This window comes from Spermophilus citellus (genome assembly GCF_964194105.1).
Source record: "Spermophilus citellus genome assembly, chromosome: 6".
Classification (NCBI taxonomy): Eukaryota; Metazoa; Chordata; class Mammalia; order Rodentia; family Sciuridae; genus Spermophilus; species Spermophilus citellus.
Genome location: NC_138187.1, coordinates 64,060,507 through 64,076,032, shown reverse-complemented (window position 1 = coordinate 64,076,032; position 15,526 = coordinate 64,060,507). Strand labels below are relative to the sequence as shown.

Sequence of the window (15,526 nt, the reverse complement as noted above, 5' to 3'; positions counted from 1 at the left end):
GAACTCTAGGAACTGAAAATAGGAGTATTTTAAAACATCTCAGAACACAGATCAAGTTTTTTATGTGGACAGAGATGGATTCTAGGGCTTGTAATATTTCCTTGAAAGTGACTGTGTTGCTTTCATTCAGAATGTGCACACCTCTACCCTGTTATTTTTTTTTTTATTTGAGCCATGTCTTTAATTTCTGGTTGACACTGTCCTGTCTCTCTGTCCTGGTTACCAGATATGGTAGCTGAAGGGCAGGGCTTGCTGTTGTCACTAGGATGCCAGCCTGTGGTAGCATACAAATTACAATTGCATAAAGCTAGTTAAACCCAGAAAACTCAGGTTTATGAGCTTCTGCTAACAGAAAAATTATTTTTTTTAACTTTAAGCTTAATATGGCTTATTCCACAAAATGGAAGCAGTATTTGGACAAAGTTAACACTTTCCATATGTAAAAGACTAGGGTGGTTTTATTTCTCAGTGTAGTATTGTATCCAGTTGGAATGTATGGCTAAGCTGTTGTTTTTTGACTTTGAACCATTGAGTTGAAATGGTATTTCATTCTAGAGGGAGAGGTATTAAGGAAATGAGAAGATTACCTTTTATCACGTACCTATTCTGCCAGCCATGACACTAAGTGCTGCCACATGCACTGTTCCGTTCAGTTCTTACAATGATTTTTTTTAAAACCTCTATTTCTGTTTTATATTAATATTTTATTCTTAGGTAATTGTAGATTCGTATATTGATGGAACAGATGATACAGAGAGATCTCTACCTTTCACCCACTTTCCTCCAGGGTTAACTTCCTGGGTAACTACAGCAGAGTGGTGGAGACTAGGAAATTGCCATAGGTATAGACAGCCAGTGGTTTGAATGTGTCTGTGAAAGTTCTTGTATTGAAAACTTTGTCCCCAATACAATGATGTTGGGACCTCAAAAGAGGTGATCAGGTCATAAGGGCTCTGTTCTCACAAGTGGACTGATGCTAATGCAGGAGTGGGCTTGCTGTAAAAGTGAGTCTGGCCCCCTCTTGCTCCCTTGCTCTGCACTTCTGCCTTCCAGCATGAGTTGACACAGCACAAAGGCCCTCACCTGGTCCCAGTCTCCAGAACCATGAGCCAAGTAAATGTGTATTATTTATATCATTTATAAATTACCCTGTCTGTGATATTCTGTGATAGCACCACAGAATGGACTAGGATACCCCATTGACTTTATTCAGATTTCACTAGTTTTCTATGTACTATTGTGTGTGTGTGTGTGTGTGTGTGTGTGTGTGTGTGTGTAGCCTGTGTGGTTTTACCACTTGTCAATTATTTTTTTCCCCCCAGTACTGAGGGTTGAACCCAGGCCCTTATGCGTGCTAGGCAGGCACTCTACCACTGAGCTACGCCTTCTGTCATTTCCTTTTAAACACATGAGGGAAACAAGATTCAGTAACTTATGTGAAATGCTCCAAATATAGACATGGGGTTTGGATCTATGTTTGATCTGAACTTTTGCTTTTCAGTAATAATATGATTAGTAACAATAATTAGTAATAACAATGACTGGATCTGAGTTACATATGGAACATGATGAATACTGACCTATGTAAGTTATATCACAGTTGAAATAGTTATCCTTAATTAAACCCTAACTCATATTACCCCAAGGATAGGTAATTATTTTTATAACTCCTGAAATCAGTAGTAAAAGAATGAAATTCCACTCTTTTAACATGATTTTACATTTTGAACCTCTGACCTTAACTACTGATCTTGGGGCTGTGTGGAGGGGGAGAGACGGAAACAGACAGACAGACAGACACACACACACACACACACACACACACATATTCATGCAGACATTTACACACACATACACACAGACCTATGTTGTTATTGAGTTAGGTTGACATACTTTAAAAACAGTTTTACAAAATGGGAAATAAGAGCCGGCTTAGGCAGTATTCCAGGTATTTAGGGAATAAATGTAAAGCATCAAAAATATTTAAGAATTTAATTGGGAGAAGTGTTTTCTTTTTTTTTAAATAGAGTTTTAGCTTTTTAGTAGGGTCTAAGTACAGCCTTAGGAATGTTTGAATTTAATCAAATCTCCCAAGTTACCCGTCAAACTTTCAGAGTGGTACCTTACGCATTTGCTTGTGAATTATCACTGATTAGCATGGTGTGATCCTGCTTTAGGAAGATAACAGATCTACTAATCAGCAGCCCATAATATACTATTCTTTGCTAGCTGAATATCTTGTAAAGCTGTCCCTGTGATGAACAGCAGCACTTATTCAGATCCAAAATAACAGCAGTCCCGTGTGTTGCTGGTCCCATGAGGTCTTGGTGTTTTTGTAGACAGCAGACAGAAATAAAAGGAATTTTGTCCTTTTTACCTCATGTAATCCCACTGGAAAATGAAACATGTGCTATGAGTTGATACTGACTTCTGCCAGGTCACCTCCCTAAAGAGTCTCGGGCAAGCGCTGTTGCAACATTTCTTGGACAGGAGTCTGACGGCCTGTGATGGAGATGGATGGTTTGTGTAGCATGCTACTGTGGAACACTATGCTACTGTCTGCCCCTAGGAGTCTTCCAGTGAGCAAATGCCATGGGGAACCTGTGTCTGCTATTTTAACTCTTTCAGAGGGGAGTTAGATGAACGTCACATACCCCCAATTTAGACTCAGTCCTGTGTAGCTTTCTCTTTCTTAATTGTTGACTACAATAATGTAGCACCATGGGCAGATTATTTGGTCTTCCTTAGTAGAACTTGATTTTTAATGTTAGGTTAATACACATATTTTTGAAGCTATATGTTATTAGGAACTCTCTGGACAGTGCAAAGCCTTTTTAGTAGACCATTCTATCAATTTTCTGTTCTCCTAAGGAAGTTTTTCCTATTCATGACTCATTTCACTCTTTGGCTAGCAGTGAGGGAAATGTAATAACGATTAAGGAAAGGAATGTATGCGTTTTCTTCTTTTTCTGAAAACCTGTACACATTTTCTGTCTCGGGTTATGTAAACTTGGATGACTGCAGAATGTTGACAACCGTGAAAGGTAAAAGCTTGTCTGTTAATACATACTTCTTTGGAATTGAAAAATCAAAAAACTTTACTTTGCTTCTTTGGCGCAGTGTTTTGCTTGATGACCCAGAATACAAATCCAGTTAAAATGACATGTTCCAGCCGTCATTTACACACACCTTAAGCGAAATTAATGAGATCACTCTAAGATTACGCTTTGTGTTTTATTTTCATTTTATAGGTCTCTATGAGCTGTTGGCTGCTCTGCCAGCCCAGCTGCAGCCACATGTGGATAGCCAGGAAGACCTGACCTTCCTCTGGGATATGTTTGGTGAAAAAAGCCTGCATTCACTGGTAAAGGTAAACCATGCTGATGTCAGATTCTCTTTGCAAAAAAACATATGGAAAAATATTTTGAGCGCCATCTAGTAAACCAGAGATCAAATTGTTGCTCTCTGAAAACAAAACAGCCTTGTTTCATTTCACTGACAGGCGTGGAAGTTGTTAAAGATTCTACCAAAAATACATAGATGATTTCACTTAATGATGGTGATCTGGCTGTGCATACTAATGCAGCAAACATGTGGTTTCCCTTGTTTAGAAAAAGAATATGAAATAGTAGCAGGAAGGTTTAGCCTCCTTCATGGTCAACATTCATGAGCTGGAATTTAACTTAAATAAATAAATGTTCACAGCAAAAATTAGAAGGAATATATTTTCTGAGGTCAAGGATGGCAGCAGTTCAGTAGCCACATTAATTTAAAATAATTTCCTTTAACAAAGTCAACTGAAATTCTAGTAAGCTCTTTTCTTTTATTGGCACAACTCCATTGAAATGGTATTTTGTAGATAAATACACTGAACCTAAATATGAATAAAAACAGTTTTTGGAGACGGTTTTAGTAAAGCATCATGCCATGAAAATGATCAGCCACCAGGAACCAGATCTTGTCTTACAGAAACACTGGGAGTGATCAGAACTCTTAAAATAGTAAAATGAGAACAAGAAACTTACTGGAAAATATGTTACTCTTGCTTCTGGAAATATGAATTGCATTTTCTCTCATTTAATTCAAGCTGAAAGAAATTTAGAGTCTTACTTGAGTCTGTAGGAGGTAGAAACCTTTGCCTCCATGAAATCTGGACCTATGCTTAATTCAGCTAAATTTGTTATGGTTGTCTGTCATGATAGGAGGCTTTTAATTGATGTACAGTATTTGAAAAGGAGCCACTTCTAGTTGCAATTGCATTATGGAACAGAATTCTTCATATATATATATATATTTTTTTTTTTCTTGTTGTGCAATTTACTGAGATTTGTGTGCTCTGAGTAGTAACAGTTCTCGAGAAGTGAAAGCTGATACATGGCATTTCCATGGCAATGCATTTGAAGTTTTATTTGTTCATTTATTTACTTTTTATAATAAGGTAATTGCCAAGGTATCTTTGTGCTCTAAATAATTTTAGGCAGTTTAGTTGCTTTCTTGGGGTTTCTTAGAAATGGTTTTGAGATTACAGTAGATGAAGTTTATGACTTGGTGAGGTAATCATAGAAATATTTCTGTGTTGTATGTATGGGAGTGGAATAGCTATGGATTGATTTATATTGACTTGATCCTTTGATGGGGGAATAGAGTGTATTTGACTTGGCATCATCATCCCTTGATTATTAAATAAAATGTCCCCAAACAATGGCTGTATGTTTGTATTTTTTAAGAGCATGACTACTATATCAATTTACTTATGTAAAATGGAAGTTAGAATATCTGTTGGCAGGGTTGCAAGTTTCAGATAAAATAACTGTAAGTTCTTTGATAGATGTGTAGGTTAGGCAATGTTAAATAGACATTATTAAATACTGAGGCAAAAGATAATTACCCAGCACGTGAAAAACTACAGAGGTGGTTGTTATTTCTATTAAAAGAACAAAACTAAGATATACAACAGATTCTCAAGTTACATTGGCTGGTAACTGTTAAGCATAGGCTGTTTTCCAAAGTATATGTCAGTAACAAGTAGTTAGGAAGCATTCCGGACGGCGTCGATATCTGGTTTGTTAAAAATAGAAGCAAATAAATGGCTGTTGCTGGTATTTAGATAGCATGGTTAATGTGTGCTATTCTAAATATTTTTCAGTAATTACTATAAAATGTCTTTTAAAAATTAGTTTTATTATGTACCTTTAGTACATTCTCAATTTCTTAATACATTCTCCCTACCCCCAACATTGATCAGATGCAGATCTCAAGTGTGTCCTTTGACTGACCCATTCTATTAGTTTCAAATAAGTAAAGTCTAAATGCCTCCACGAGGCAGACTCATGGGATTGTAGCTTTAAACAGCTGGAAAAAACCACTTCTCTGTATTCCAAGTGCCTCTATTCAAGGTTGGAGGATAGAAGCCTTCAGCTTTTGTACATAAATCTTGATAGAGCAGAAGGAATTTGTTTGAAAAGATTTGTTTTAGAGTGAATCAAAATGTGCTTTGGTTTTATGCGCTTTTGCCTGAAGTTAAAGCGGTTAGGCTGTGATTTAAAACTGGGTGAACACAAAATTTGATTTTTATATCCTAGCACAAAATTTTCATCATCCAATTTTGTATATAAAAAAGCTAGTTGTAAATCACCACACAGTTTTAAATACGAATAACCTTTGGAGATAATGTAAAAATAGACTTAAAAAGAGACATTTTGGCATTTCAGTCTGTAACAGGTACAGCATGCCACCTTGGGGTATTGAACTTGTCACTGGAAAGAAATAGGATTATGCTTCCAGGTGGTAAATGAGGATTATTATGATTATTTTTTGGAGATATTAAGTAGAAAAACTGAATAATAAAATCTGTGAGTATGAGATTTTGTAAGTAACAGAAGGAAAATGGTACTGAGAGAGAACCTGGAAAAGGAATAGAAAAATATATATACATGGGGGGGGGTGGAAGAAGCATATTATAATTTACACAATCTAGTGAGTGTGATGGAGCAGCAGTCTTAGGTGTATAGCCACATTTTTGACCCATCATTAGTAAATATACTGGTCCATGAAGCATATATTTTATGTTCTAATATTTGTAGATTTATCTTCTACCCTTTACTTTTTTTTCTTTTGAGATCTCTTGAAATTTAATTTTATTTATTTGTATGTTTGTAATCTGTTTTAATTTCTCTATAGAAAAAATATGTCTAGCTTAGATATTGTATTGCTTTGAAATTGGGTTGTAGTTTCTTCAAGAAATTTCCGTTTTTAACTCATAGTTGTGTTGGATTTCTAGGATAAGAATATCAAATTGTCATTACTTTTTAAATAGTTGCATGTGTTTTCCTTATTTAAATAGCCACATGTGTGTGAGGGCAGGAGCAAAGAAGTTGTTATTTGAATTTTATTCTTTTTTCAGATTCTGAGATATTTCAGCAAACACAAATTGATATTTTAAAGACACAGTTCTTTATGGTTGAATTACTGTGCATATTTTAGTGGTTTCAGCCTTAAAGGAATAATGGTAAATACTCAGCTAGATCCTTGTAATGTTGTTACATAACTTTAACTTTTGATTATTGATTAATTTGTTCACACTGTGTGTGTGGAGTACTTACCATAAACCAGTCACTATAGGGACTGTCAGGGCTGAATATCTAAATATTCAACAAGGAAGGCACAGTCCCCTTCCTTGTTGAATCTCCAGTCTCCCAGAGGACTCAGATGAAAAGGTGGACAATTAAAACATTCTGTGGTAGATCACGTTGAGAGCTTTTATGAGAGGCGTAAGGTGTGTAACTCAACACCGGCCTCAGGGAGGGCCCCCTGGGGGATTTGATATCAGCTAGACCCTGCAAGTGAGTAGGAGTTGTTCAAGTAAGATTTCTGGGGGACAGTGGGAGTTTAGGTCAGAGGAGTGACATGCAGAATGTCTGGAGGTAAGAGCAAGAGTTGTATCCTTAGAATAAGGACTATCTTTTGGCTGGTATGTGAATTAAGAAAGAGTGGACAACATGTGGCAAAAAGTTAAGCAGAGACCTACTCTTAAACTGCCCAAGGTGTACAGACTGATGGAGCCATTGTATTGGAAGGTTTAAAGCAGGGTAGTAAAGAAGTGAACATTTTCTTAGCTGTTATGAACATTTTCTGTACTATTTGTATATCATCTTTAGAAAGATGACTACTTGGGATTTTTTGCCCATTTCTTTCCAATTGAAAGAATACTTTTCTTCCAGAAGCAAATTGGTATGCTGTGCAGACTGATGGAGCATGAGATTCTAGTTCAAGGATGATGGTGACAGAGTATTGGGAAAGGGGAGCTGATTTTTAGTTTGAGAGACAGAGACTGATTCCAGCATGTGTGCTTTACTTAATGTCTCAAAACTCCTGCCCCTGGATCCATCCACTGGGTTTATACCAGGCAATTGGGAGTTGAAAGCAGACTCCAGGAGCCAGACTTAAGGTCCCAGGTACCAGTTCTTATATATTTGCTGGTCCTCAGAGGAAATGAGAGATGATTTTAGTTTGTTTATGTTTGTTTGGTATTTGGAGGATAATCAAATAGACATGCCTATTATATGGTTGGATACATGTACCTAGAAGTGAGGATAATTATGTTCCGGGTTGAGGAAAATTAGTATGGGGGGAGGGCTGCAGTGAAAAGTACAGGACATGTAGTAAAACTTCAGATACATAGTGTGGAAGTTTTTAGTGTAAGCATGAACCATGCAGTATTTGTATTTTTACTTGTGAAACTTGGCGACTCTATTTGGGATTCATTAACATTTAGGTGGTAACTTTTTTTGTTGTTGTTGTTAACATTTGTTGAGATAATTTGTACACTATATAATTCACAAATTGAAAACAAAATTCTGTTATTTTTAGTGTATTTACAAGGTTGTGTGCAACATCTCTATTGTCAACTTTAGGACCTTCTGGTCACCTCAGAAAGAAACCCTGCACCCCTAGTTATTATCTTCTAATCCCTACATCCTCCTGTTCATCAGGTCTAAGCAGCTACTAATCTACTTCCTGTCTTTGTGTATTTGCCCATTCGGATATTTCATAAAGATGGAATCATGTGCTTTTTTGGTGACTGACATCTGTCACTTACTTTAATACCAAGCTCCACCTACACCTGGTGTGTATTTGTACCTCATTCCTTTCTTTTGCAGAATAGTACAGTATAGATATGCTACATTTGTTTATCCACTGATAGACATTTGGGCTGTTGCTACATCTTGACTGTTAAGAATAGTGTTCCTAAGAACATTTGTGTTCAAGTGTTTGTGTAGATATGTTTTCAACTCTCTGGGGTATATGTTTAAGAATAGAATTGTTTGGTCAAATGGTAACTCTGTGTTTAACATTTTAAAGACCTGCCAGAGTATTTTCCAAAGTGATCACACCATTTTATATTTCCACCAGCAGTGTATACCTCCTTATCAACACTTATTTTTAATCTGGGTTCTTTTTGATTCTAGCCATCCTATTGGATATGAAGTGAAGCATGACTAAATAACGTTAAGCATCTTTTCATGAGTTCATTAGCTATTTATGTATTGTCTTTGGAAAAATGGATTCTTGGGATTCTTTGTCTACTGCTTTCCCATTGAATTCTTTTTAACCAATAGAGAACTTTTAAAGAAGAGTTTTGATTTATAGAAAGATTGAGCAAATGATATGAATAGCTTTCCAAGCACTCCCCCCAGTTTCTCTTACTATTAATCTCTTGTGTTAACATGGTATGTTTATCAGTTTAACATTGATACATTATTATTAACTGAAGTTCATAGTTGGCATTAGGACTCTTTGTGTTGAATGATTCTGTAGACTTTGACAAATGCACATTGTCATGTATCCACCATGGCAGTATCACAAAGAATAGTTTCACCTCCCTATAAATCTACCTTGTATACTTTACCCACCTTCTCTCCCTATCTCAGTAACCACTTGATTTTTTTACTGCCTCTATAGTTTTGCATTTTTCAGACTGGCATTTACTTGGCATCATATAGGCCTTTTCAGATTGACTTTTTCAATTTAGCAGTATGTAAGATTTCATCAGGTCTCACGGCTCAATTAATTATTCATTTCCTTTTGTCACTGAATAGTATTTTGTCCATTGTATGCATGTACCACAGTTTTTCTCCTTTCACCAATTGAAGGACATGATCATTGCCTTCAGTTTCAAGTAATTACTGGTAAAGCTCCTATAAATATACATGTGCAGCTTTTTATATGGATATATTTTCAACTCATTTGGGCAAATGATAAGAACATGATTACTGGATCATACAGTAACACTGTGTTTAGTTTTCTAAGAAAACAGATTGTTGTCATCATCTTTTTTTTTTTTTTCTCTTTAGTATTGTGGATTGAACCTAGGGCCTCTTAACCACTGAGCCACGTCCTTAGCCCTTTTTATTTTTGATTTTGACACAGTGTCTCACTAAGTTGCTTAGGGGCCCCCTTGCTGAGGCTGGTCTTGAACTTGCAGTCCTTCTGCCTCAGACTCCTGAGCTGCTGGGATTACAGGTGTGCACCTCCGTGTCCTGCCCAGATTATCATCAAAAGTGACTGTACCATTTTTCATTACCGCCAAAGATGAATGAGAATTCCTGTTGCCCTGTATCCTCATCAGGTATGGTCAAGGTTTTTTTTTTTTTTTTTAATAATTTCCATTATTGTAATAGGTATGTTGTGGTATCTCATTATTATTTCAGTGTGCAATTTCCTTGAAACCTGTTAAGTTTTCATATGTTTTTTCTTTTTGTGTGTTTGTCATCTGTACATCTTCTTTGTTGAGATGTCTCTCCAGAGACATCTTTTAAAATTGTTTTTTTAAATTGTTTTTTTTCCCTCACTGCTGCATTGTATCTTTTACATATGTCTTTATCAGATATGTATTTTGTCAGACTGTGGCTTGTCTTTATATTCTCTTTGTTATCTGATACAGTATAAGTTTCTAATTTTAATATAAAATCCCACATCAGTTTTTCTTTGTTTGTACTTTTGGAGTTAGTCAAAATGTCATTTTTGCCAACAGTGGACTGCATATACAACTGCAGACCCATGAGTTTATGTTGCCTAGTTAGGTCGTTGCTGTCTTAGTTTGTGTTTGCACAAATGAGGACACCATCTCACAGTGCATTTTTTGGAAAGTGTCCCCAATATTAAAATGTATCCCCATCAGTTAGTGATACATGACAGTATCTAAAACTCATCATCAAACTCAAGATCACCTAGTTTTCTCCTCTGTTATCTCCTAGAAATTTTATATAAGTTTTTGTATTTGTTTACATTTGAATCTATGATTCTCTTTAGCTTATTTTTTTTGTGAATGTTGTAAATTCTGTGCCTAAATTAAAAGTTTTCCATATGAATATCCACTTGTTCCAGTGTTGTTGAGAAGACTATCCTTTTTCATTGAATTTCCTTTTCTCATTTGTCAAAGATCAGCTGATTTTATTTGTGCCCATCTGTTTCTGGGCTCTTTTTTCATGTTCCATTGTCTGTTTACCTATTCTTTCACCAGTACCACACCATCTTGATTACCATAGCTTTATGGTAAGTTTTGAGGTAGGGTAGTAGGAATCTTCTACCTTTGCTTGTCTGCAGTACAATGTTGGCTATTTTGGGTCTTTTGCCTTCTCATTTAAACTTTAGAATCAGTTTATCATATTCACAAAATAACTTGCTGGGATTTTGATTGGGATTGTGTGTTCAGTAGATCAAGTTGAAAGAGTTGACATCTTAACACTTACTGTGTTTTCCTGCCCATGTGGGTAGAATCTCATTCCATTCATTGAGATATTTGATTTCTTTTGTTTTTCTTATTTGGATTCTATTCGTATTTTGTTAGATCTGTATCTAGTATTTCATTATTTCATCATATCACTGTAAACAAAGACAGTTTCATTTCTTCCTTTTCTCTTTTTTTCTCCTTCCTTTTCTTATAACATTAACTAGAAATGCCTATGCAGTATGTTACAGCAGTGGTGGGAAGAGACATCATTGCCTTCATATGATCTTATGGGAGAAGAATCTAGTTTCTTATTAGTACGTGTGATGTTAGCCATAGCTATTTCATTGTTGTTCTTTATCAGGTTGAAAAAGTACATTTATTCCCAGTTGGCTGAGAGTTATCATGAATGGGTGCTAGATTTAATTTTTTTTTTTGCATCTGTTGATGTGATTTTATTCTTCATTAGCCTGTTGATGAAATGAATTACATCCTTAATTCCTGAATGTTCAACCGATATTTACATATCTGTAGTAAATCTACTTGGTTGTGATCTATGATGATTTTATACATTGTTAGATTCAATTTGCTAACATTTTCATGAGAATTTTTGCATTGCTGTTTATGAATGATATTATTCTGTAATTTTCCTACTTTGTAATGTCATTTGTCTAGTTTTGCTTGTGGGGTAATGTTGGCCTCATATGAGTTATCCATGGAACGAGAAGTGTACTCTATGCTTTCTACTTGTTTCCAACCCAACATCCTTAGGCAGACATTGTATTTGATTGGTACATTTTACTTCCTTAAATGTTTTGTAGAATTCACTAGTGAAACCAGTTGGGCCTGGTACTTACTATTTTGGAAGTTGACTAATTATTGATTCAATTTCTTTGATAATATAAGTCTATTCAGATTGTCTTTTTCTCTTTTGGTTTTTTTTATCACTAGTTTTTTTTTTTTTTTTTTTTAAGGAATTGGTACATACCATTTAGGTTGTCAAATTTGAGGACAGAATTGTTCATAAGGTTGTCCTTGGGGTAATAGTTATGATCCCTCTTTCATTTCTAATATTTGGTTGTCATTGTCTCATACTATATATTTTTTTCTTTTTCCCTTCTTCCTTCTTTTTCTTTTTTGGCTAGCCTGGTTATAGGATCATCAGTTTTTATTTTTATTTTTTTTTTCTGTTTCAATTTTACTTAATTTTGCTCTAGTTTTATTGTGTCTTGTCTTATGTTTGTTTTTCTTTCTATAGTTGCCAAAGGCGAAAGTTAGATTATGCATATTAGATTTTTCTGTTTTTGAAATGTTTACTTTGTGTTATAAATTTCAGGCTGTTGGTTTTTCGGTATCCACAAACTTTTGTGAGTTCCATTTTCATTTATTTCAAGTTATTCTTGAGAATTCTTTGATGCGTGTGTTATTTAGAATTTTTCAATCTCTAAATATTTAGAGATTTTTTCCTGCTGTCTTTGTTATTGATTTCTCATTTAATTCCATGTAATCTGAACTTCCATGTTGTGTGATTTCCATTCTTTTAGATTTTATGTTTTATGATGCAGAATGTCGTCTGTTTTGGTGAGTGTTCTATGTGAGCTTGAAAAGAATGTCTATGTTGCTATTATTTGATAAAATATTGCATAAATGTCAGATCCAGTTGATTGATGGTGTGATGTTTGTGTTGTATGTGTTGTTTGTGTTGTATGTGTTGTTTGTGTTGTATGTGTTGTTTTATCCTTACTGATGCTTTTGCCTGCTGGATCTGTCAAGTAACTGACAGAGGGATGTTGAAATTTTCAAGGGTGATAGTGGATTTGTCCATTCTTGCAGCTGTATCAGTTATGCTTCGTGAATTTTGACATTCTCTTCTTAGGACCATAAACCTTAAGAATAGTTATGTCTTCTTGGAGAATTGACTTCTTTTTCTGTCCCCTGCTTTGTTTGAAATTGGTATGTGTACTGTAGCATTCTTTTGGTTCATGTTAGTAAGGTTTATCTTTCTCCAGCCTCTTTCTTTTGCTCTGAATTTCCTAGATGACCTATAATTGAGTCTTCCTTTTACCCATACTGTTCTCTTTATTTTATTTAGTATATGCTATGGTTTGAAGGTATATTTGTTTGAAAAATCCCTATTTCTCCTTCACTTTTGCAGTACAATTTCACTGGAGATAAAAATTGAGCTGTACAGTTTTTTCTTCCAACACTTAAAACATATTTCACTCTATTTTCTTCTTGCTTGCATGGTTTCTGTTTTTTTTTAAATCTGATATTCTTTTTTTTTCTTTTTAAATCTGATGGTATTAAATTAAATCTTTCCTATCAGAGGGAAGGTGTTTCCCCCCCTCAGGCTTTCCCCCAATTCTTTCTCTTTGTTTGTGATTTTCTGAAGTTCTAATATTATGTCAAAATGTAGATTTTTTTGGTGTTTCTTCTTTTTGATGTGTTTTCCCCCCCACTGGTTCCTGGATGTGTGATTTGGTATTTGTCATTAATTTCAGGTTATTCTCCGCATTATCACCACAAATATTTCCTCTGATCTTTTTTTCTCTTTTTGTGATTTTCCTTTTATGTGTATATGCTCTTCCTCCTCTTATTGTCCCACAGTTCTTTTATATTTTGTCACCCCACCCTCACCTTTTCATTCATTTTTCTGTTTGCATTTCAGTTGGAAAGTTCTTTTAGCATCTCTTCAAGTTTTCCTTGGCTATGCTCATTCTACTGTTGAGCGCATCAAAGACAATCTTCATTTCCATTATAGTCATTTCTGATTTCTAGCATTTCACTTTGATTCTCTATCAGTTTCCACCTCTCTCCTTACATGACCCATTTCTTGCATGTTGTGTACTTTTTCCATGAGTTGATTTAGCATATTAATGATGCTTATTTTAAATTCCCAACTTCATGATTCCAAATTCTGTCATATCTGAGTCCCGAGTCTGAAGCTTGCTTTAGCTCTTCAGACTATTTTTCTTGCCATTATCATGCCCTGTAATTTTTCGTTGAAAGCTAGACATGATGTATTAGGTAATAGGAACTAAATAATTAGACTTTTGGTGTGAGATTTTATGTTAATATGGCTTGGAACTGGCCTGCGTTTAAGGCTTGCTATAGGCAAGTGCCAGAGGTTTTAGTTTCCTTAATGCTGTCCCCCGCCACTCAATCTGTTGTCTTTGGATTTTCTTCTGAGCTCTTTTTGGAGCCTATGTCTTGTAGCTCTCTGTTACGATCTACTATTACTTACTCTGACACTTGTTGATGGTGATAAGTTATTAAAGAGTGAAGGTATTTTATAATTTTATAATTAAATGTCAGTTTCTTAGTGACCTGAGTCCCTAGGCTGTGATCCTCAGCAGCCCTTATTACCCTGTTCTCCCCCCTCGCCCCTCAATTTCAAATTGGTAAGGGAGGAAAATGCACAGGGGATTTGGGTCGTCTCATTACCCTTTTTTACAGGTTCAGTGTAGCTCTAGTAAAGCAGTTTTCTTTGGATAGGGCAAGCTTTTGTTATGGATAAAGTTCTAGGCCTGTGGAGTTCAAAATAGTCACAGACACCTCTCACTCCTCTTCCCTCTCCAAATGAAACACTGGGAGATTTTTTTCTTCCTAACTCTACCCCTGAGAACTTGGTGAGGCTCCTAGGGGAAAGTGTGTGTGGGTGCTTCTTAGATTGGGTCCACAGAATTTTTTAACTCTCAGACTAGTTTTCACTTGGCCACCATCAGCTCATCAAAATTAGTATTTTCAGTGTTCTATAAGTTCCTGTCTTTAGTAGCTTCTGCTCCTGCTTCCTGAGCTCAGCTGTGATTCTCTGCATTCTCCTTTCTCTCCAGATTTCAGTGTGAAAGTTTGCCCTGTGACTTAAATTCTCTGCTAGATATAAGAAAAATCACTGATATTTGAATTTGTTCCATTTTTTTTTTTGTTATGAGGACTTGAGTGAAGACTTCCAAGCTCTTTATGTTGGAGTTGAGACTAGAAATAAATTTCCCTTTGCCCATACTTTAATTTGGTTATTTTTCTTTCAATTACTGACTTGAAGGAGTTTTTGTTTGTCTTAATACATTCTGGTGCAAGCTTCTTACAAGATCTGATTGGTAAATCACGTCTTTATTTCTAAACTTGCAAATTTTGTAGATTAACCAACATGAACATTATTTGCTTACTGTTTTGATCCATTTTACTCAAGGGAAAACATGAAGCAGACTTCCTTCTTCTTCCATAAAAGATAATCCTGGCCATGCTCTGATTATTCTTCCTTCCCCTACAAATAGACAAGTTCTCTCGTTTGATTATCAGTTTGCTGTAAATCACAATAGTACATACAACCAAGTTCAGGTGACACTTTGAAGTGCCATGATAATCTCTTCGTTGCCCCACCACAAACACTTTGAGGTTAGGTGCATTCCTAGTTTTATTTATTGGTAATTTAAAAGAAATACCCACTCCTCAGTATCAAGGAATAATTTTATTTATAATCCAGAATATCCAATTTCTCTTCTTAAAACATTTCCTGAAATTTTGTTTTTAAAAGGACACATGAAGTCATGGGTGTATTAATTGACTGGTAGAAGTAAAGCACGGGAGGAAAATTAGTGGGAGTTTGTATTGACTCTCTATATTAATGTGAATTTATAAAAATTTTTAGGGCTCATGGATTTAGTTTAATTCTAAAAGTGAAAATCTTCTTAGTTTTTAATCTAAATAAACCCTGAGCAGATGGATGCTCATAGAGAAACCCGTGAATAGAAATGTACTTTTAAAATTTGACATATCCAACCTGGACACTTCAGAAAA

The 15,526-nt window shown here is 35.3% G+C and overlaps 1 protein-coding gene across 5 annotated transcripts in view; it reads left to right on the top strand.

Annotated features, from left to right (window-relative positions):
* The window catches only part of MPP7 (MAGUK p55 scaffold protein 7), a 258,247-nt gene that overhangs the window by 97,787 nt on the left and 144,934 nt on the right, over nucleotides 1-15,526 (top strand). For 4 of the 5 annotated variants that reach the window (XM_081298034.1, XM_081298033.1, XM_081298036.1 and 1 more), the window contains one exon: nucleotides 3,252-3,370. In XM_081298034.1, coding sequence (XP_081154160.1) covers nucleotides 3,252-3,370 — 119 coding nt within the window. The remainder of the gene's footprint in view (nucleotides 1-3,251; nucleotides 3,371-15,526) is intronic. The other variant, XM_081298035.1, reaches the window with a different exon arrangement.